At 53.8% G+C, this 18957-nt stretch overlaps 7 protein-coding genes and 1 non-coding gene across 8 annotated transcripts; 2 read left to right on the plus strand and 6 right to left on the minus strand.

Moving 5' to 3' along the window:
* Window positions 1-860: 860 nt before the first annotated feature.
* Window positions 861-2691, minus strand: BDW74DRAFT_175501 (uncharacterized protein; the record flags this gene model as incomplete). Its single annotated transcript, XM_073728341.1, has 4 exons — window positions 861-1753; window positions 1830-2151; window positions 2214-2443; window positions 2523-2691. The coding sequence occupies 4 exons, from the start codon at window positions 2689-2691 to the stop codon at window positions 861-863; spliced, it is 1614 nt and encodes a 537-aa protein (XP_073586447.1).
* A 200-nt stretch (window positions 2692-2891) lies between these two features.
* Window positions 2892-4484, plus strand: BDW74DRAFT_112265 (uncharacterized protein). The gene is made up of 4 exons (XM_073721813.1): window positions 2892-3137; window positions 3201-3274; window positions 3330-3899; window positions 3970-4484. Exons 1-4 carry the CDS (start codon window positions 3092-3094, stop codon window positions 4282-4284), a joined length of 1005 nt encoding a protein of 334 aa, XP_073586448.1. The 5' UTR covers window positions 2892-3091; the 3' UTR covers window positions 4285-4484.
* A 222-nt stretch (window positions 4485-4706) lies between these two features.
* On the minus strand, window positions 4707-6612 carry BDW74DRAFT_166386 (nucleobase cation symporter-1 family protein; the record flags this gene model as incomplete). The annotated part of the gene is made up of 3 exons (XM_073726547.1): window positions 4707-5393; window positions 5482-6282; window positions 6472-6612. 3 exons carry the CDS (start codon window positions 6610-6612, stop codon window positions 4707-4709), a joined length of 1629 nt encoding a protein of 542 aa, XP_073586449.1.
* A 599-nt stretch (window positions 6613-7211) lies between these two features.
* Window positions 7212-7313, minus strand: BDW74DRAFT_t79. The gene has a single exon. It is a non-coding gene; the product is annotated as a tRNA-Val (tRNA).
* Window positions 7314-8176: 863 nt separating this feature from the next.
* Window positions 8177-9892, minus strand: BDW74DRAFT_166387 (uncharacterized protein; the record flags this gene model as incomplete). The annotated part of the gene is made up of 2 exons (XM_073726548.1): window positions 8177-8458; window positions 8498-9892. The coding sequence occupies 2 exons, from the start codon at window positions 9890-9892 to the stop codon at window positions 8177-8179; spliced, it is 1677 nt and encodes a 558-aa protein (XP_073586450.1).
* A 1536-nt stretch (window positions 9893-11428) lies between these two features.
* On the minus strand, window positions 11429-13859 carry BDW74DRAFT_175505 (C2H2-type zinc finger protein; the record flags this gene model as incomplete). Its single annotated transcript, XM_073728342.1, has 5 exons — window positions 11429-12214; window positions 12288-12560; window positions 12613-13570; window positions 13624-13678; window positions 13739-13859. The coding sequence occupies 5 exons, from the start codon at window positions 13857-13859 to the stop codon at window positions 11429-11431; spliced, it is 2193 nt and encodes a 730-aa protein (XP_073586451.1).
* Window positions 13860-14215: 356 nt separating this feature from the next.
* BDW74DRAFT_189166 (glycosyl hydrolase family protein) lies at window positions 14216-16949 on the minus strand (the record flags this gene model as incomplete). Its single annotated transcript, XM_073731904.1, has 3 exons — window positions 14216-16127; window positions 16174-16628; window positions 16692-16949. The coding sequence occupies 3 exons, from the start codon at window positions 16947-16949 to the stop codon at window positions 14216-14218; spliced, it is 2625 nt and encodes an 874-aa protein (XP_073586452.1).
* Window positions 16950-17124: 175 nt separating this feature from the next.
* BDW74DRAFT_189167 (general substrate transporter) lies at window positions 17125-18846 on the plus strand (the record flags this gene model as incomplete). The annotated part of the gene is made up of 2 exons (XM_073731905.1): window positions 17125-17678; window positions 17725-18846. Exons 1-2 carry the CDS (start codon window positions 17235-17237, stop codon window positions 18844-18846), a joined length of 1566 nt encoding a protein of 521 aa, XP_073586453.1. The 5' UTR covers window positions 17125-17234.
* Between the last annotated feature and the right edge of the window lie 111 nt (window positions 18847-18957).

Below are 18957 nucleotides of genomic sequence, written 5' to 3' on the forward strand. Positions count from 1 at the left end.
GCGTCCCGGTTGGCAGGGAAGAGTCCGGGGACTTAGGGCTGGCTCGGAATGGCGGCCATGCTGCTCGCTATGGGGTAGCGCTGTCATTTAGACTCTGCCTACGTCATATCAAGCTATATGGTGAATTCGATTATGTTCTTCGCCTCTTCTCGGGGATCTTTCTCTCAATCTACACCAACTCCGACACTGTCAATACATCACTCACTATCGAACAATCAACGAATCACGTCCCAACTCATTGAATATACATCAACAAATTAAACAACAAGCTATCATTAACTCAAAATGCACCCCGTCACCTCAGCCTACGAGCTCATCCACCGCCGCGTCCAGATCGTCAAGCTCCGCCGTCAACTCCGCTCCCTCGTCCTCTGCGAAGCAAACGCCAATCCGGAGATCATGCCCAATGACCCCAACCAGCCCTGCCGGTGCCATAACCCCTGTCGGGACCAAGGTCTTTTGGTTTTTTCTTGAGTTTCGAGTGATTGGTCTCGATCGACTGGCTTTATCGATTCGCTTTGAACGAATGACTACAATCCACTGCCCTTTATCATCTAGCTTGATCGACTGGCCTTAATCGACTGGCCTTAATCGACTGTCCTATATTGACTGACCTACATTGACTGCCTCATATCGAGTGTCTGAATTAACTGGCGGTCATTGAATGGCTATTATCAACTGCCTTCAACGATCTGGCTTAGTCGATTGGCTATGCTTGACTTGACTGCCTTCATCAACTAACGCTTACCCTCTGGCTTTCATCAAATGCCCAGGGTGGCTTTAAGTTTCTGCCGACAGTCTCACTACGCCGAAAACATCATAAGAAATCACCATTCAAAGCCATCAATCCCAATCCAAGTCTAGAGTTCTCTCCAATCAAAAGCTAAACTCCACGCATACGCCGCCCGATAAACATCAACCTCCCCCCACCAGTGCCCAACAACCTGCAAACTAACCGGCAACTTCGTCCCTGTACCAGCAAGTGGCCCCTCATCAATCTCCAACATCCCCACCGGCATTGCAAGCACCGGATGCCCGCTCTGATTGAACGGCGCCGTATTCGCCGTCAGCCCAACCTGCTTGGCAATCATCTGCAGGGGCGTCGCCGTCTTGGGGTCAACATGGCTATTCGCTATATACGGCAGATTCGGCAGAACAAGCACATCGAATTCTTTCAATGCGCTGTCATATTCATCGCGCAGCCGCCGTGACAAATTTGTCGCTTTGCTCAGGATCCCGGGGAACTGAGTCTCCGCATACGCGCCATTCAGGTAGATATTCCTCGTGGAGACGTATGCTTTATCCCATTTTTCCTGCGTCAGGGGGTGGAAGAGCGTGTTTAGCTCTGTGAGTGCGTGTCCGCGCCTCCCGAACGCGCGGTTCATCCGCGAATGGAAATTGCCGGATTTGGAGATGGGCGTCCAGATTGCGGCGCCCTTGCTGTGCATTGGTACTGAGACCTGCGATACTGTTGCGCCGAGTGTGGAGAAGAGGGATATTGCGTGTTTTATTGTCTGCAACACGCGTGGGTCAATGCCGGTCATGTTCATTCCTTCAGTTATGACGCCTATTTTCATCCCCGCTAGGGATTTGGGATTGGGCAGGGATGTCAGGATGTCGTGGTATGCGGGAATTTGGGATGGTAGAGGCGCAGCAAAGGAGCGGTCGTCAATGTTGTCGTTTCCGGCTGTTGCTTGTAACAGCAGGGCGTTGTCGAGGAGGGTCCGTGTCATGGGGCCGAGGTGGTCGTTTGCTTTGATGCCATACACTGTCAGCCCATACCACGCCACATTTGGTGCTATTAGGGTGGAATATCCAATTGGACGTACTCGGCTCATTCGATCCACACCCCGTATACGGCATAAGCCCAAACGTCGGCTTCAGCCCATACAGCCCGCACCACCCAGCCGGAACCCTCACACTGCCCCCCTGGTCCGCGCCAATCGCCAAATCGACCTCCCCGCTCGCCACCAGCGCACCACACCCACTCGAGCTCCCGCCGCTGCTATACCCGCGCGCGAACGGGTTATGCACGGATCCTGTGGCAGCGGAACTGCTCGTCGCCGAATGGCACAGGTTCTCGCAGACGGCTTTTCCTTTGATGATTGCGCCGGCTTCCAGCGCGCGGGTTACGACGGTTGCGTCTGTGTCCTGTGCCCGCGCACTTATCAGTACATCTTTAAAGAGATCGGGGTGGGAGTGGGAAGTCGTACCGGCGTATAGCCGCTCACCATGTCAGTCCCCATGAGCATGGGCACGCCCTTGACGGCGATGTTATCTTTGATGACGAGTGTGCGGCCGGCTAGGAGGCCTGGTGATGAAGGCGGGGCCTGGTCCTGTATATCGCATTTCCAGGCCCATGCGTTTAGCGGGTTTTCGTCTGCGGGTGGGAAGTGGATGTTCTGTCGGGAAAAGCGGGCTTCGTCGACTTTTGGGACGTAGTCTGGCCGTTTGTATTGATTAGCATACGCTGAGTTGATGATGGGGGGAGGTTGGTAGGGGAGGAAGGGGGTAAGGCGCACCAGGAAGACTCATTAACGCCTCCACGCTCTCGTGGTACACGGCCAGCAGGCGGAGATAGTCTTCTTTCTCATGCTCGGCGACTTTTATCCCCAGGGTGTCGGCGACGGTGTCGAGGGTTTCGAGCGTCACGGGGTTGGAGGGGTTGATGTTCAGAGAGAAGACGGACATTGTTGCGACTAGACTATCACCTGCACTCAACTACAGCCCAGGCGCGATTGCCTTTCTTTTTTTTTTATTTGGGGATTACACCCTCGCGCGGGGTTGAGGCCTCCAACATTTATCTCAATTGTTATCAGACGAGCAGGTGGGGATCGGCACTCCGACGGATCTCCTATCTTGCTCCGACACTATACGATTACACGGCCGTTGGAGTTGGAGATGGAGATAGTGATACGGTACGCTGATAGTGGGAGACTGATATGCTGATAAGTGAGGAGTTGGAGAACAGTTCCGGTTGGAGTAGGTAGGTAGATAGATATAAACGATTGTCTCTCTAGAGCCCTTCCTCAGGCACTCCTGTTCTACGGACTACATCTTAACTGGTCCATTACACTCTACTTCAGTCAATATGCCCGTCATTGAGGAGAAATACAGCATCCCTCGGGACTTCGAAGGTCTCTATCACCCCCTGATCCAGTTCAAATAACGCTCCTACTGTACTAACACCCTGACCCCAGGCTTCGGCGAAGAAGGCTTCAACCCACAATGGCCCAACAACGCCCGCATCGCCGTCTCCTTCGTGCTTAACTACGTACGTCCACTCTTCCCCTCTCCCTCTTCTCCCTTTTCCAGCTAACAGTACCCAGGAAGAAGGCGGCGAACGCAGCATCCTAGACGGCGACGCGCATTCCGAGCCCTACCTCTGGGAAAAGGGGTCGAGCGGCGGCTTCAAACAGGGCGCACGGTACCTGAACGCAGAGCAAGATTTCGAGTACGGATCCCGGAGCGCCTCCTGGCGATTGCTGCGCCTCTTCAAAGAATTCAACTGGAACTTCACGACATTCGCGGTTGCCGTGGCGTTGCAGAAGAACCCGTCCTTTGCAAAAGCGCTTGTGCGCGACGGCCACGAGATCGCGGCGCACGGGTACCGCTGGCTGGATATTTGGGAGTACACGCCCGAGCAGGAGAAGGAGTATATTGTTAAGACGTTGGAGGTGCTGAAAGAGGTGAGCGGCGAGATGCCGGTTGGCGCGTACTTCGGCCGCGGGACGCCGCAGACGCATGCGAAGTTCCCTGAGATTTGGGAGGATATGGGCGAGGAGTTCCTCTGGAGCTCCGAGGTTTATAATGATGATGTGCCGTATTGGTTGGATTTGCCGTGGGAGAGTGGCAAGGAGGAGAAGGATAGGAAGGGGATGTTGCTTATTCCTTACAATGTACGCCTCCTTCCCACTTGTTTCTCTTTACCTCAGGAGTGTATGCTAATGTGTGTGTGTGTGTGGACAGTACGACTGCAACGACGGCAAATTCCACATGTCGCCGGGCTTCGGGTCTTCGGTGGCCGAATCCTACGAGCAGTATCTGAAGAACACCTTCGACATGCTGTACCGCGAGGGCGGCAAGATGATGAATATCCCGCTGCATACGAGAATCATTGGAAAGCCGGGACGGTGCGAGGCGCTGAGGAAGTTCATGCTGTATGTGGCGGAGAAGGAGGGGGTGTGGGTCACGACGAGGCGCGATATCGCGAAGCATATGCGGGAGAAGTTTCCGTATAACCCGAATGGGAAGTGGATGGAGGGGAAGAGTGGTGACAAGTAGGGTACGTTAGATGTAATGAGGTAGCAGGAAGCTATTGAAACATTGACATACTGGATATGATATGATGGATTGTGCAATGTGCAATGGGCAGACGGGTTGGCCGTTGCGGGGTAACAGCTCCTTATCATGAAGTACTAGCAGGGTACCTACCTTATCTCGAGAAGTTGTGATTATCAGAGCGGGGTAACAAGGTCTTATCAACCAGGGTTATGGAGTTACTCATTATCTACAAGGTGATTGCGATAAGCTTGCAGTTTGTTGTTGCTCACGTTGCTGGGTTGGATGCAAAGATGCGGTTAGGTAAACTGTCAGCGCCCGAAGCCCTGAGAGCATACATCCTAAGGGTGATGATGCAACACCGCACAAAGCAACTGGATTATTATAGCTACACGCTCTAATACAAACAACAGTTAATCAAGCAATCAGACCTCCTTCACCCTATACTTAACCTCCTTCTCTACCTCCTCACCCACCAACACCCTCCCACTTGTCCTAAACCCAGCCCTAATCCCGTTCACGCTCTCCCCCTCCAAGAACCCCTCCGTCCCCGCCATCTCCTCAAACCCCAGTCCCCTCCCCCCATCCTCCTCCTCCAAAATCCTCACCGGCCAAACAATATTCAACCCATAAAACAGCGCACTTCCCATCGCAAAACTCAACAAAAACCCCAGCTTATACATATCCTTACTCGCCTGCCCCACAGCCGTCCCATCCCCCAAACTCCCTGCAATCCCATGCACCGTGAACCCAACGCCCCCCGCCCACGCCGCAATCGCGCGTAGATTCCACCCGTGGAAATAAGCATACACGCTCCCGGGTTCCTTCGTGTACAGACTGGGCACGTGGAAGTTCCCCCGTCTCAGGATCCAGTAGTCCACGATCATGATGCCGCAGGTCGGCATTAGGAAGACCGTATAGCTACCCAGAAAAGTCAAAAAGGATTGTGCAGACGAGATAATCTTCCAGGGGACGCAGAGCGGCGCCAACAATGCGCAGAGGATCTGCCCGCGGACGATGTTGATGTATCTAGGCAGCAGGCCCGAGAGGTCCGCGCCGACGGGGAGGGAGTTTGTGCCGGCGTTGGTGGCGATTATGGCGAGGACCATGCCCTACACATACACTCACTTGTTAGCACCCACCTCATCTCATATAACTTGTAAGGGACGTGTTGGTGCATATGGTATGGAGGGAACATACGAGACTCGCAAAGAACATCCCCGCCCTAGCCTGCGCCCCCCAATACTGGGATAGAATCTCATCGTACAAATCCCACACATTCCAGAAGCTCTTGCCGAGGAATTGCGTCGTCGCGCTTGTCGTCGCGCAGCTCACGAACATCACGAGCACTTTGCTGATCAAGATACCCAGACTCTGCGACCACGTCGCCTGCGACGGCCGCGTCGCGTACCGCGCCACATCAGGCTGGTTCACGAGAATTGGACACAAAGCGCCCATCACGCTGTTAATCGCCTGAATCATGGGCCAGACCAGCGCGGAGCCGTGCAGGTTAACCTGTCCGTCGAAGGTGAAATCGCCCAAACTCCCGCCGTTCATGTGCACTGCCCAGCCTAGGACGCCCAGCAGGGCAACGGTGGTATACACAGCCTTGACGACGAATAAATGGCGCAGGACCGTGGGATGCAGAAACATAACCCCAAACTGGACGATCCAGAACACAAAGAACGCAAGCAGATCACGACTTGTTATCCCGGCAGAGAGTGGGAGTCTATTGGGCAGATTGACCCAGGAGTTACCGAAGATGCACCGCAGACACACACTCGTGATCATGCCCCCGTAATACGACTGCGTGGCGAAGTAGATTATTGCGACGGAGGCACGAACAATCACGAAGAGGCGGGATCCCCCGATTCCGGAGGAGGCGCGGATGTAGACGGGGTATCCGACGTGGTAGCGGGTTGCGCCGCGGGAATTGAGCACGACGATTATGGATAGGATGAAGGAGCCGATTACGGCGGCGAGGAGGCAGTGCCACCAGCGCTGGGAGCTAGTTAGGGCAAGCAATGACTTGGGGGGAGTTTGGGTGGCGTACCAGGCCGAGACTGATCAGCGTCGCACCTAAATTGTAGCTGCTCGGGGAGAAGGTGGTTGTGAGGTAGTATGTGAAGAAGTGGAGGATTGTCCATGTTCGATGCTCTACCGTATACAGCTCGTTAGCATACCCTTGACAATTGAAGCTATCCTGGATGACATACCCGGCGGCGTGGGAAGCAGATCCTCGTTAAAGTACGCCGCGCCCTTCTCCGGGGCATCGCGGGTTTGGATGTACTTCTTTGCGTTGGCCAGTCGTGACCGGGTGGATGGGCGCATCTTGCACGTTGCCTGCTGGGACAGGTTGTGGTGAACTAGGGCTGGGCGCGACCGGGGGTTCGCGAGTCATATACAGACGCTAGCTGTGGCGTTGATAAGAGCTCCATCATGCATGGATTCTTGGCTCCATACACAACCTGGAGGGACCCCGGGTGATTGATACAGATAGTGATAGCGGAGGCGCCGATCCTGATAACGTCGGAGCTCCGACGACCGACGAGGGCTGGAGAGGAAGAAGGGCATCATAGCGTATGGTTGCAGTATGAAGAGTAGAATAAGCTTTACCTAGCTAACCGAACTCGAGGCTGGGTTGGACTTCTATACAGTTTGTATGCCGTGGTGGATAGATAACTACACGCAGTCGGTAGGGTAAATACCCGTTGACTTAGGGCTACAGCCATCAGTTGAAAAAGGTCCGATAATATGGGCGTTCGATCAATCGCTCAAGGGAGTGGTTTAAACATTAGATAAACCGGCGAGGAGTAGCCAATCTTATTTCGAATGTTACCTTGACATTTAAAAAGAAGTTTCTTTGTTGCGATCGCATCAATACACGAGAACAAAGGAGTAGTTCACACTGGACAAAAAAACAAAAAGAATAGTCGCGCCCGGGATCGAACCGGGAACCTTCCCGGTATTCTACCATAGGCAGGAATGCTCACTCTGTGAACGGGAAATCATAACCATTAGACCACGCGACTGCTGGTTGAGAAATACTTGTAATCTATAAATAATATAGTAAATAAACTTTACCAAGCTCCCTTTCGAGGAGATCGGTTTGCGCTCTTTTTTTGCGGATTATGCGCGCTTGTGGGACGTCTAACACTGATATGAGTCAATATGCTTAGTGTCTACATAGATGATACTTCGATTAGTGTGCTACAGGTTGTGTTCGAGGTTGACTCTCGTTGTTGGATATATCGCGGTATGGTTCTGAAGTAGTGGATGGATAATATATATTTGGAGCGCGATAGGCTTGCAAGTCCAATATTTTGCGTTAATTGGGCCATCTCGATGCTCGCTATGCTCCGAAGGAAAGCCGGAGCTCCCTGTGACTAAGTGGACTACGATACAACTGGGTCAAGCGCCCGTAGAAAGTACAAGCAAAGTTGATGTAGATAGATTCATGGATGGCGGGGGCAAGGCCATTGCACCTTTGTATCTCTGTGCTCTGAAACAATGGCCATCACCACAGTGGTAGCATGGTTGGAATAACCATCCGTACCACAGTCCTTGCCAGAAAGGCACATGTAGTTGACATCCACCTCATCGCCAACTCCAGAGTCAAGGACCTGTACATAATCGCTATCAAGGCACCTGTAAACAAGAAGCCCGTCCTGTCTATCGAACATGCTGAGTACAAGCTGTAGCCTGCTGTGCTACCACGACAGGTATGAAAGAGCGAACGGATCGCGATTGAAAGAAAGATGCAGTGGAACAGAAATAAGCCAAGCGTCCAAAGATAGGCAAGAAAAATCAAGAAGCTTGAACATCCAAACGAAATCATTCCAGTTCTAATGATGAAATCCAATAAACAAAAACACCACCCAATGTCTATACTAATCTACAACGGATTCTTCCTCGGCCTCCCCCTCCCCCTCTTCGCCCCACCTTTAAGCGCCGGTGACCCCTTGGGCGTCGTCTTTGGTGTAGGGTTTGGCGACGCCCCCCACTCATCCTGGTCCAGATTGGGCGTTTGCCTTGGCCGTCCACGCTTCTTCGGCGCAGGCGCAGGGGAAGGGGCAGGCGCCGACGTCGGCGCCCTCTGCGCCGGCCGTGCCCTAAAAACAGCCGGCGAAACAGGGGACGGCGCGTCCTCGCGCACAGCCCGCGCGACGCGGTCAGCCTGCCGCTCGTATGAAAACAGGTCTTCCGCGGTGCTGACGCCCGCTAGATTGCGGTGGGTTGCGCGCGGTGGTTTGAGGTATGAACTCGCGGGCACGGGTTGATAGGGGCTCTGGTGCGGGCGCGGAGGAACGGGCTTTGGGCGGCCGAATGGGCGCAGGGACGCAGCGGCAGCGGCAGCTTCGGCTTCAGCCTCGGCGTACCGATCTGGTCCACTGTTCGTGAAGAAGAATGTCAAACCGGCGTACAGCTTTAATAAACTCTGGAGGTATGTGAAGACCAGATACGGCAGCAGGAAGAGGATATCGCTCGGGTGGCGGAAGAAATACGGTGCAATCTTGATGACCTTCGAAACCAGCATGACGTATATCAAATAGGTGAGTGCGTTTGGCTCCAGACCGAGTCTGCTGTTGCGGAGCGTGTATATCTGCGCGATGTCGTTGAATGCCGTGAAATTTATGAACCAGATGAGATACACTTTCCAGGTGCAGACCGGCTGTTTAAAGAAGGTACAGAATGTGAAGACAGCGGCGCAGTGGTTTCGCCAGGTGCTGCGGTATTCCACAACAATTTGAGAAAGAAGGCCGCCAAATGTAGACGAAACGGTTGTCTCGATGCACGTGTCGGCGGAGTGCTGAATTTTCACCTTGAAGCCCTCCTTGATATTCCAGCGGGTAATGAAGGCGTCGATGTCGCCGTCGTCTGCCTCAAATTTACCAAAAAGATAGCACTGGTCCACAAATGCATCCCGGAAGCGGCAATTTGTTATAATGGTAGATCGATGCGCGGAGGTCAGACTTGAAACAGCGACTACACCACCATCTAGAGCGTTGGTGGTGTGAAGTTCAAAATTCTGACGCTCGAGATATATCGCGCCGAGCATGTTCCAGAAGGAGCTCAAGCCTGTCTCGCTGCGGCGGCCGCGCTTCTTTGTGCCGACAAGGCCGACTTTACCCTCCTCATTGTTAAAGGGGGCGATGAGGGCTGGGAGGAAGCGCGGAGAGGGCCAGAAGACGTGTTCGTCGAGGAAAACGGTGACCTTGGTTTTGACATGGCCCAGCCCGTAGGCAATTTGTTGGCGCTTGGTAGCCTCCGAGTAGTGGCAAGATTTGACGTTGATGTTAGTGTGGGGGAAGCGCTGCTCGTAGGGAGCCACGATGGGCTTCGTTGCCTCGACCAGTGCGCTGCTGTTTGTTACAATGATGATCGTGCTTGGCTTGTTGGCGAGGCATGAATTGAGGCACTCTTCGAAATCGGGATTCCGACGCGGGTCAGAGGTTGGGAGAATCACCGTGCAATCTGTCGGACGCACATTTGGTCTTTCTGGCACAGGCGTCACGCGGTGTTTCCAGATGGCGCCGTAGAGGAGACCGACCATGCGGAGGTATCGAAAAGCGACAAGGTACAAGAAGTATGTGCCCATCTGGTCGGACATGGCCTTTCCGACATAGAATTTGAGAGGTTCCCATATTGACATATTGTATAGACTGCTAAAGATGCCGGAGAATAGACGTCTGACCCATCTTGGGAGGAATCTGGCAGGAGTGCCGCTGAATGCGCCATTGATGATTCCGCCCCATGAAAGCTTCTTGTATCTCTTGAAGAACTTAGTTTGGCATTTTGTGTCACAGTTGAAGAAAAAGCTGATGATGATGCGCAGGAGCCATTCGATTAGGCGCCAGATGGGGTGGAGATATCGTCGAAACGGCGCGAGGAGGGGTGAGGTGAGTGCCAGAGGTACTAGGAGAAAGGCGATGATGACTTTGAACATGGTGGCGGAGTACGACTCGACGGCTTTTCATCAGTGAGATTTTTGAATTGTTGAGAATATGGCGGGTAAAAAATGCACCAAGCAAAGATTATATAGAGTTCGTTGTCGCCTGTTCAAAAATAGGTTAGACAGACCCTTTGCTGAGATGTTAAAGACCTCGAGATAGCAGGCTGCTGAAGAAATCCAACTATGCCCCCGTCTCAAGATAGTTGGGAAAGAGGAATTCTGATGCAGACAAAGAAACCAACACCAGTGAACTCTGTAAATAGCACAACCAGTAAAACAAGTGGCGGACAAAGAGAACTGGCTAGGGCTTTGTCGCATCACGCGCGCCTCAGTCTCAGGTGAAAGAACGCAAACCGTGGATCCTGTCGCATTGCAGTCACCGAGCCCGTTGATTGTCCGCAATGTTTGCTCAAGCTCTTTGGAAAAGTACTAATACGTAGGTAGCTGGAGATCGGGATCGAAGTATCGCTAGTCTGATTTTGACAACCTTGAAGTAGCCCTGCCCACACAATCATGCATCCACCAGCACTGGCTCTCGATTTGCGGAGCTGCAGAGCAAGTCTATAAAGCAGAAAAACAAAAGAGAGATAATCACCTTCACAAGGAACCTCGCATGTCCTATCCCCATGTGTGTCCCGACCCAGGCTACACACTCCCGCATAAGCGCCTGCATTGCAGATGGGGCAATCGGTAGCCAAGTAGCCACAAATAGCGGCGGATGTAGGATTAACCCATATAAGGCTAATCCGAATTTATGTTGGTTAGGGGTTTCCCCGGGATTGCAGGTGCGCCTTTTCGAGTCATCAAACTCGCAAAAACTTCAGGCAGGTGGCAGGGGATAGAAGCGATTTGCCCTAGCCATGAGCCCACGCCGGAACCCCAACTGAGCTGGTCCAATACCTAGGCCGTGTCGAAGTCACATACCCGACCGCCGTAGGCTTGAGCTCATCGCCCCAGGCTTACTCCCACAATTTGAGGTCGTGATTGAGCGCCGTAGTTTCTTGTTTGAGAGCGTAAAGTTCACTGAAGAACCTCTCATAAGACATGTACCTACTCAATGAACCTTCTTAGGATCCGAGAAAAATTCGAACAGATGCCCCAGCAACTAATCTGATCGAGCGCATCACTTGCCATATTGATCTGCAGCACTGGAGTTAGACCACAATATGTAGGGGACTCCACCGTAAGAAATCATCATACCTGAGATTCAGCCTGAACTCTGGATCCACCGGCAGCAAGCTTCGCATTCATCCAGCACATGAGCCCGCCCGTGAACAAAGCGACCGAAACCTCAAACCCGCACTGCGGTTCTCTTCCTGCCTCAATGGTTCGGTGTGCAAGGTCGAGCATCTCCTGGACATTATGCATTGTTCTCGCGGAGTCCCCACTCCGACACCATCTGCGAAGAGAGTCCTCAGCGAGTTGAATATCCTCGTCTAGCCCCGAACGGCCCGCGAAGAGGTGGAGATCGGAGACGTTAATATCAAGATGAATGCGCGCGAGAAAGTGTAGGAGAAGTGCCGCGTCCGGTGCTGGAGCTCCATCACTATGGTTAGTGTGGTACGCACTCATCCATGCATCTAACGCATCACGTAGCCACGTCTGCCGCTCGACTAGACCCTCGCCAGGCCCCGTACCCTCCGACCCACGGATGAATGCTGAATGTAGTACGAGGTTCAGCGACTGTCTCCACTCAAATATGTGCGTGAACAGAGCGTACATGAGCAGCGTCTTGCTGAAAGGATCGATCGGCGCGTATGGCGGTTTGCGTTCGATCGCGGGGTATAGTAGACAAGTATCGAGTGGCACCATGAAGTACGTTGATGGGGGTATCTCAGCGGGCCCGAGAAGAACCTTCCATGCGGCGGCAGACTTTGCCTCCCAGAAGGTCTCGTGGCAGGGAAGGACGAGGTTTACGGTCTCGGCCTTGGAGATATACGGTTGATTGTAGAAGAGTGCGGGAAATTGGAGGTCGAATAGCTGAGCAGTATTAAGTCAACGTCAATGTTAATGCGCGTATACGGGAAAGGAACACTAGGGAACAGGTGCTTACGTAGATGGAAAGTCCTAGTCTTTTTCGCTGCTCCGCGCCAATCCAAGACCGCCATGACTGCTGTAGTTTGCCGCGCATCGAGCGCGAAAGCTCCTCATCGGCGCATGGGGGTGATAATGGCTTCGGACGGCAATCGAGCAGTCTGCAGCGGCGGCACGCGGTGACCAAAATTCCGCGCGCGCCCTCTGCAAACTCGAACGCGAATTTCTGCCCAGACCAGGTGGCTGCAGTGCAGAGGAAGAGTAGCGAAAGAATGTTATCGGTTTCTCGGAGCTGAGTACTTCAGTCAGTAGGCAGAGAGACCTATCAAGGATGCCAAACTCACAAATGAGGTATCAAGAGCTTGTATCCTGGAGAACATAGTTACTACCGGACGGAGATAGACTGCGACAAACCGCTTACGGTCGCTCCTCGAGTAACTCGATCCTAGAAGCATCATGGCCAACAGTAGAAAAGGCGGAGCGGTTGCTGCTGCAAACGTATTTCGATGGATGGCCGGAAACCGGGGATGAACGTGCTCAAAGAACAGTCGGAGAAAGTATCCTAGAATTTCAGAAGTCGGGAAATGGCCGTCGTCGGGTGGAAGTAGACCATGGTGTACCGATGACTCTTGCTGAAGGGCGGTCAGTATACGCGCCCTGGTATCAGCATCGACCGCAAGGTGCGGCGCTGGCCCATCGTCGAGGGTGCACATAGACAATAATTCGTGCGCATCAACCCAACCGTCCGCATCTGGGACAACTAGTACCGGTGCTTGCGGTGGGAAGAGAGGTTCTGGGTTGCCATCGCCGTCGGCATCAGGCCAATGATCATTGTTGTCAACTGTTGTACTGCTGCCACCCCCAGCACGACCTTCCGTGTTGATTGGTAGGGCATTAACGTGCGAAGGATACTCGTGCACCGGCAACGAAGCAGTCGTCATACAAGCCGGTGGAGCCATATCCAGAATCCAAGCCAGGTCAGCATCGAATGACCCTTCGCCATAGATGCCGTAGCACCCATCAGGAAGCGTCGGGTAAGACTGATGACTTAGTGGAGAGTCATAGGCCCTAGAGGTAGCCGTGGTATAGCATTCAGGATCGTTCCGACCTGCAGTGCCCCCGGTCCAGGGAGCTTGCATGCTGGTATAGATAGCGGGAGACTTAATCTCTGGTTGTCGATGACTAGCCCCAGTATGCTCCGTGGGAGACTCCCGTATCAAATGTGGCGTCGCATCGGTAACCGTAGCAGGCCGTTGGTCCTCGATTGTAGGATGGAGTCTGAGATGGCGTTTCAAGACATCACTGATCGAGCATTAGCATGAGCTAGTCTCCTATCGAGGAAACGTCACGATTACCTCCGGGTAAAGCGTTTGTCGCATACTCCGCAGGAGAACCTTGCGCTGGGTTTGTCTGTAGCGCAGTGGACGTTAGCACAAGCGCGTATGGAGGAGAAAAGCTAGAGAAACGTACGATTCTCGGCGTGTCGAGTGAGGTTCTCGACTCGCGAGAAGGACTTGTCGCATTTTTGGCAATTAAAAGTGCGCTCGCTGGGGATGCTACTAGATGTGCGATGGCGCTTCGCAGATTGCATCCTGGGCTGGGGTGGATGGCGGTGGACGTGGACTTGGAGAGTGGAAGGTGGAGGGAAGCGGGCCACGGCGGCCGATAGCGATCAAAACGGCCTAATCAGGGAAAGTGCGTAATTCATGCCCAAGAGCTACTCAGTCACGTGGTGTACAAACCTGAGCTAAGCCATTTTAGGATGAAAGCCTAAATTTGAGGGCTGCCCCCATCATCTCTCCAGAATCCAGATCGCTCCACTCCACTTCCACTCCGTGTTATGCCTGCGCCAGAGTCTTTAGTTCTTTTTTTTCATCATAGATTGGAGCTTTGACGATCTGTAATAAAGTACACCGAGCCAGCTACTTTTCTATGACAAGCTCAGTGTTATCTCCCCGACCAAGTCAGTTCCTTCTCCACAATCCAAGACTCGCTCAGTGATCCTGCCGCCAGCTGGTAGGTCCCCGCCTCCACCTTCCACTCTTTGGCAATCTCATCCCAGTAGCTAAACGCATCCTTCTTCTGCAGCTGTATACTGACTAGTTCTGTCTCACCGGGAAGCAGCCAGACTTTAGCATACCCTTTAAGCTCGCGCGCCGGACGCCAGACCTTCGCCCTTGATGGGACCACAAACACCTGCACCACTTCGTGGCCGGGGTATATGCCCGTATTCTCCACGGTGACTGAAATAGCTATGCTCGAAGGCGTCATCTCGCGGATGACAAGCTCGGAATACTCAAACGTGGTGTACGACAGCCCGAACCCAAACTGCCACTGCGCGGTGCGCTCGACATCCGGATGCCGATAGCCGACTTGAACCCCTTCAGCGTACCGAATCGTATAACCATTGTCGGTCAACCTTGCCGGGAAGTGGTCGAAACTCGGCACGTGGCCCTGGTCGAATCGCTTCGGCCAAGTCGTCGCAAGCCGACCGCTAGGATTTGTCTTTCCGGTCAGAATATCAGTCACTGCTTGCCCGCCTTCTTGACCAGGAAAATGTGCATTCAGGACTGCGTCAACGTCCTCGACGAACGGTGAAACATCGATTGGATTGCCGCAGTTTAGGACCAGGACCGTTCTGTGCGAAACAGCGGCTACGGCTTTGATGAGCTTGACTTGTGCTTCGGGGAGCCTGTTCGTTACTAGATCGAACCCCTCGGATTCGTACTCATGATTTCGGCCGGCGAATATGATGCTTACGTCGGAGGAAGAGGCTGTCTGCACGGCTTCTGCTATGCAGCCGCGCTCGTTGACATACTCCTCGTAGCAGAGGACCGCACCATGCGGTGTCGGCTCGTAGTCGTTCTCCTTCGGGACTCGAGCGTTTGTTACGAGACGGACCTGGTAGGGTCTTCCGGCAAGCATCGAGACAGGAGCCCTGTGCTCTAGCCGAGCTGGCTCGAAGAGGAAGTCTTCCATGGAGACTTCGGCCTGCTCGGATAGCGAGCCGACCAGCTTGTCATCCACATACAGCGAGAAAACACCCGTCACTCGTGCTGCCAAGGTGTGCATTCCCGTGGTGGTTGGCGTAATCGTTGTTGAGATCTCAAACCGGAAACCTGTCTCCTTTAGCCCCGGCTTTAGATCGCGGACCATTGCTACGACGGGGACCGTCTGCTGCTCCGTGTATGCAGGCTCATCACACCCGCTGTTATAGTATGCAATATCGAACCCAGGCTCGCCGCCATGGGACTCTGTCTGGGCAAGAGGCACAATGGGGACGATCCGGTTTGTGTTGACACCCCGAACATACTGGACGAGCGATGGCACAGGATGAGCTGTCCGGAGACACTCAAGCGACCGTTGAACGTACTGAGGAGGCGCACTGGCACTGCCTCCGCCGCTGATGACGGGCTCAGCTGCGGGAACCCCGATCACGGCTATCTTTGGCGCAAGACGCATATCCAAGGGCAGGACGTGATGTTCGTTCTTCAAGAGAACAATTCCCTCAGAAGCAATCCTCAGGGCGAGGGCATTGGTCTCTGGCCGGATCTCCGAGCGTTCAGGCGCACCGGACACGCTGTCCTTGGCCGCCTCAACGAGAGCAAGAACTCGTGCGGCGCTTTCGTCAATTGTCTTTTCTTCGACGAGTTCTTCTCGCACTGCATTCATCAGCCTTTGGCCACGGAACACAGTCGGCCCAGGCATCTCCAGGTCCAGACCGGCATTGATTGACGCAGCGGTCGACTTTGTTGCGAACCAATCGGAGATCAAGCAGCCATTATACCCCCAATCGTCACGCAGAACCTCCTTGAGAAAGGGACTTTCCGTCGTATGCACACCATTTAGCTTGTTATAACTGTCCAGATCAGCCAAAACCCGCCCGAAACAAGCAGAACACCCACCTAACCATCAAAGCCGCCGGCTCACACCCCCTGAGCAGCTCCTGAAACGCCGCGAGATAAACCTCGCGCACCGTCCGCCCATTATAGTCCTCCAAGACATCATAGCTCCTCCTCATGAACTCACTCTCATTGCACGCAAAGTGCTTCGGGCAAGCCGCCAGTCCCTGGGCCTGTATCCCGCGCACAATCGCCGCCGCCAGCTGCCCTGAGAGCAGCGGGTCTTCACTGAAGCACTCGAAGTTCCGGCCGCCGCGCGGATCCCGGTGGATATTTATCGTTGGACCGAGAATCACCTGCGCGGACTTGAGCTTTGCTTGCTGGGCGAGACATCCTCCGAGCTCTTTCATCAGCGCGTTGTTCCATGTTGAGCCGTAGAGCGTTGAGCTGGGGAAGACGGCGGTGGGCGTTCCGTGATGCAGGTCTGAGCCTTTGACGCCGTTGATTGAGTCGACGATCTGGATGTGGTCAGTTGACGACTGGATCTTGGTGGTGGTGTTATGCGGGACGCAGAGGCTTACTTTGAGAGGTGGAATACTCAGTCGAGGGATGCCGGTGGAGTGCACAAAGTCTGAGCCTGAGAGGAGAGCGATCTTTTCGTCTAGTGTCAGTTCTGGCAATAGCTCTGGGTATGGTAACTTTTGGTGGTCTGAGCCGACATCTTGCAAAGCCTCAGAGTCCGAGATCTCGTCGACGCAGACTCCAGACTCCAGTTTGACGTTATGCGCGACAGCGACGACGTGCGTGTCATTTTCGGTCGATATTTCAGCAAGCGACATTGTATAGGGAGGGGGAAATGAATGGCCAAGGCAACTATGAGCTTGGAGCTGCTTCAAGATTAAAGAGACACGACCGTCCACTTGTCCCAACTTGCCATCATCCTCGGCAAAGGGTGTCCGTCCACCTTGGGAGGCCGTTCCTCGGATAATCCGGGGTAAAGTGGACGGCGACCACGCCATTCGCAACCCCCGGTCATCCCCACAAAAGTCTGGCATATAATTGACGAGGGCTCATCTGGGGTAATCCGCCACACTTTACTACCTTGCTTGGACTGATCACTCATAATGACTCCTTCTACCGATGAAGACCACAAACATGTGGAGAAGCATGTCGAAGACATTCTCCGGCCGGACGCCCAGCAACTTGTGCCACTGATGACCGTGCTCTGGGAATCTCGCAAGATCCTCTTCTACTCGCTATGCTGCTGCATCGGCTCCATGCTCTGGGGCTTTGATGTGGGCGTCAACACCATCACCATGGCTCTCCCTGCGTTTAAGATGGTCTACGGGTACGAGTATGAGGGTGAGCTCCTGATCGATGCAAAGTGGAATGCTCTATGGACGGCCATGACCTCCATCGGTATGATTATTGGAGGCGTCATCTGTGGAACGCTTTCAGACCGCTGGGGAAGAAAGGCAGGAATGCTCGTGGGATCCGTCCTGTCCGCGGTGGGCGTGGCTGTGCAGTATATCTCGGAGAGCGCTGGTGTTTTGCTCGCTGGCAAAATCGTACTTCACCCGCCAAAACCTCAACTCCCTCTGCTGACATACCTAGATCAACGGTTTCGCCATGGGTTTCTTTCTCTCAACAGGCCCAATCTACGTGTCCGAAGTGGCCCCGATCCGAATCCGGTCCGCCCTCATCGCAACAACCAGCTTTTTCATCTCCGCCGGTCAAATGGCCGCCATTGGAATCGGCAACACCCGCTTCTCCATCATGACGCCAGCCGCCTACAAAGTCGTCTTCGCAGCCCAATGGGCTTTCCCAGGTGCAATCATTCTCTTCCTGCTCATCCTCCCCGAGAGTCCACGGTATCTAGTGCGCAAGAACAAACTCGACGCAGCCGCAAAAAGCCTCAAAGCCCTTCACACTTCACAACACGATATTCCCCTCGCAATCTCCACCCTTCACCAAGAAATCACTGCCGAAGCGACATCCATCGCAACAACCCAAAGCTACACCGACTGCTTCCGCGGCCCAAACTGGCGCCGCACCCGCATCGCCTGCAGCATGTTCCTAATCCAGCAATTCAGCGGCATCGCCCTGTACGCTCAAGCCCTCTACTTTCTGGGAATCAGCGGGTTTAATGTGCAACTCTCTTTCCAGCTCGCGCTCGGCGGCTTTGGCGCCGGCCTGCTAGGCAACGTCATCTCCTGGGTTGCAATGGGGTACATCGGACGCCGACCGATGCTGTTCACCGGCACACTTATCAACTTCACAATCCTCTTAACCGTCGGCATCGCAGGTATATTCGACACACATAAATCCGCGATGCTCTACATCGCCATCATGATCAACTTCGTGCAACTCATCTACGCCCCCACCATCGGGGCCGTGTCGTGGAGTATCAGTGGAGAAATCAGCTCCGCCACCCTGCGGGCCAAGACGCAGGCACTGTGTACACTTACAAACGCGCTTTCGAACTGGCTGTTTAACTTTATCACCCCGTACCTCATTAACAATGACCAGGCCGATCTGGGCGCCAAGGCCGCCTTTGTGTGGGCAGCGCTCACGGCGATTGCGGCCGTATGGGTGTGGTTCGAGGTGCCCGAGACAAAGGATTTGTCGTTTGCGTGTCTGGATCGCGCGTTCAGGGAGGGGGTTGCTACGAGGAGGTTCCCTGGGCCTGGGGAGGGAGAGAGGGGTGATGCTGAGGGGAAGACTGGTGGTGTATGAGTGTGTTTTAAATGCGTATCGTAAGCCTGCAGCAGATGATTGATGGCTTGATCGGTATTCCTTGAAGATGAAGCCTCAACTGACTCTTACCCGTATATCTCTTGAAAGCAT

Source organism: Aspergillus multicolor (assembly GCF_047715735.1).
Source record: "Aspergillus multicolor strain CBS 133.54 unplaced genomic scaffold BDW74scaffold_5, whole genome shotgun sequence".
NCBI lineage: Eukaryota > Fungi > Ascomycota > Eurotiomycetes > Eurotiales > Aspergillaceae > Aspergillus > Aspergillus multicolor.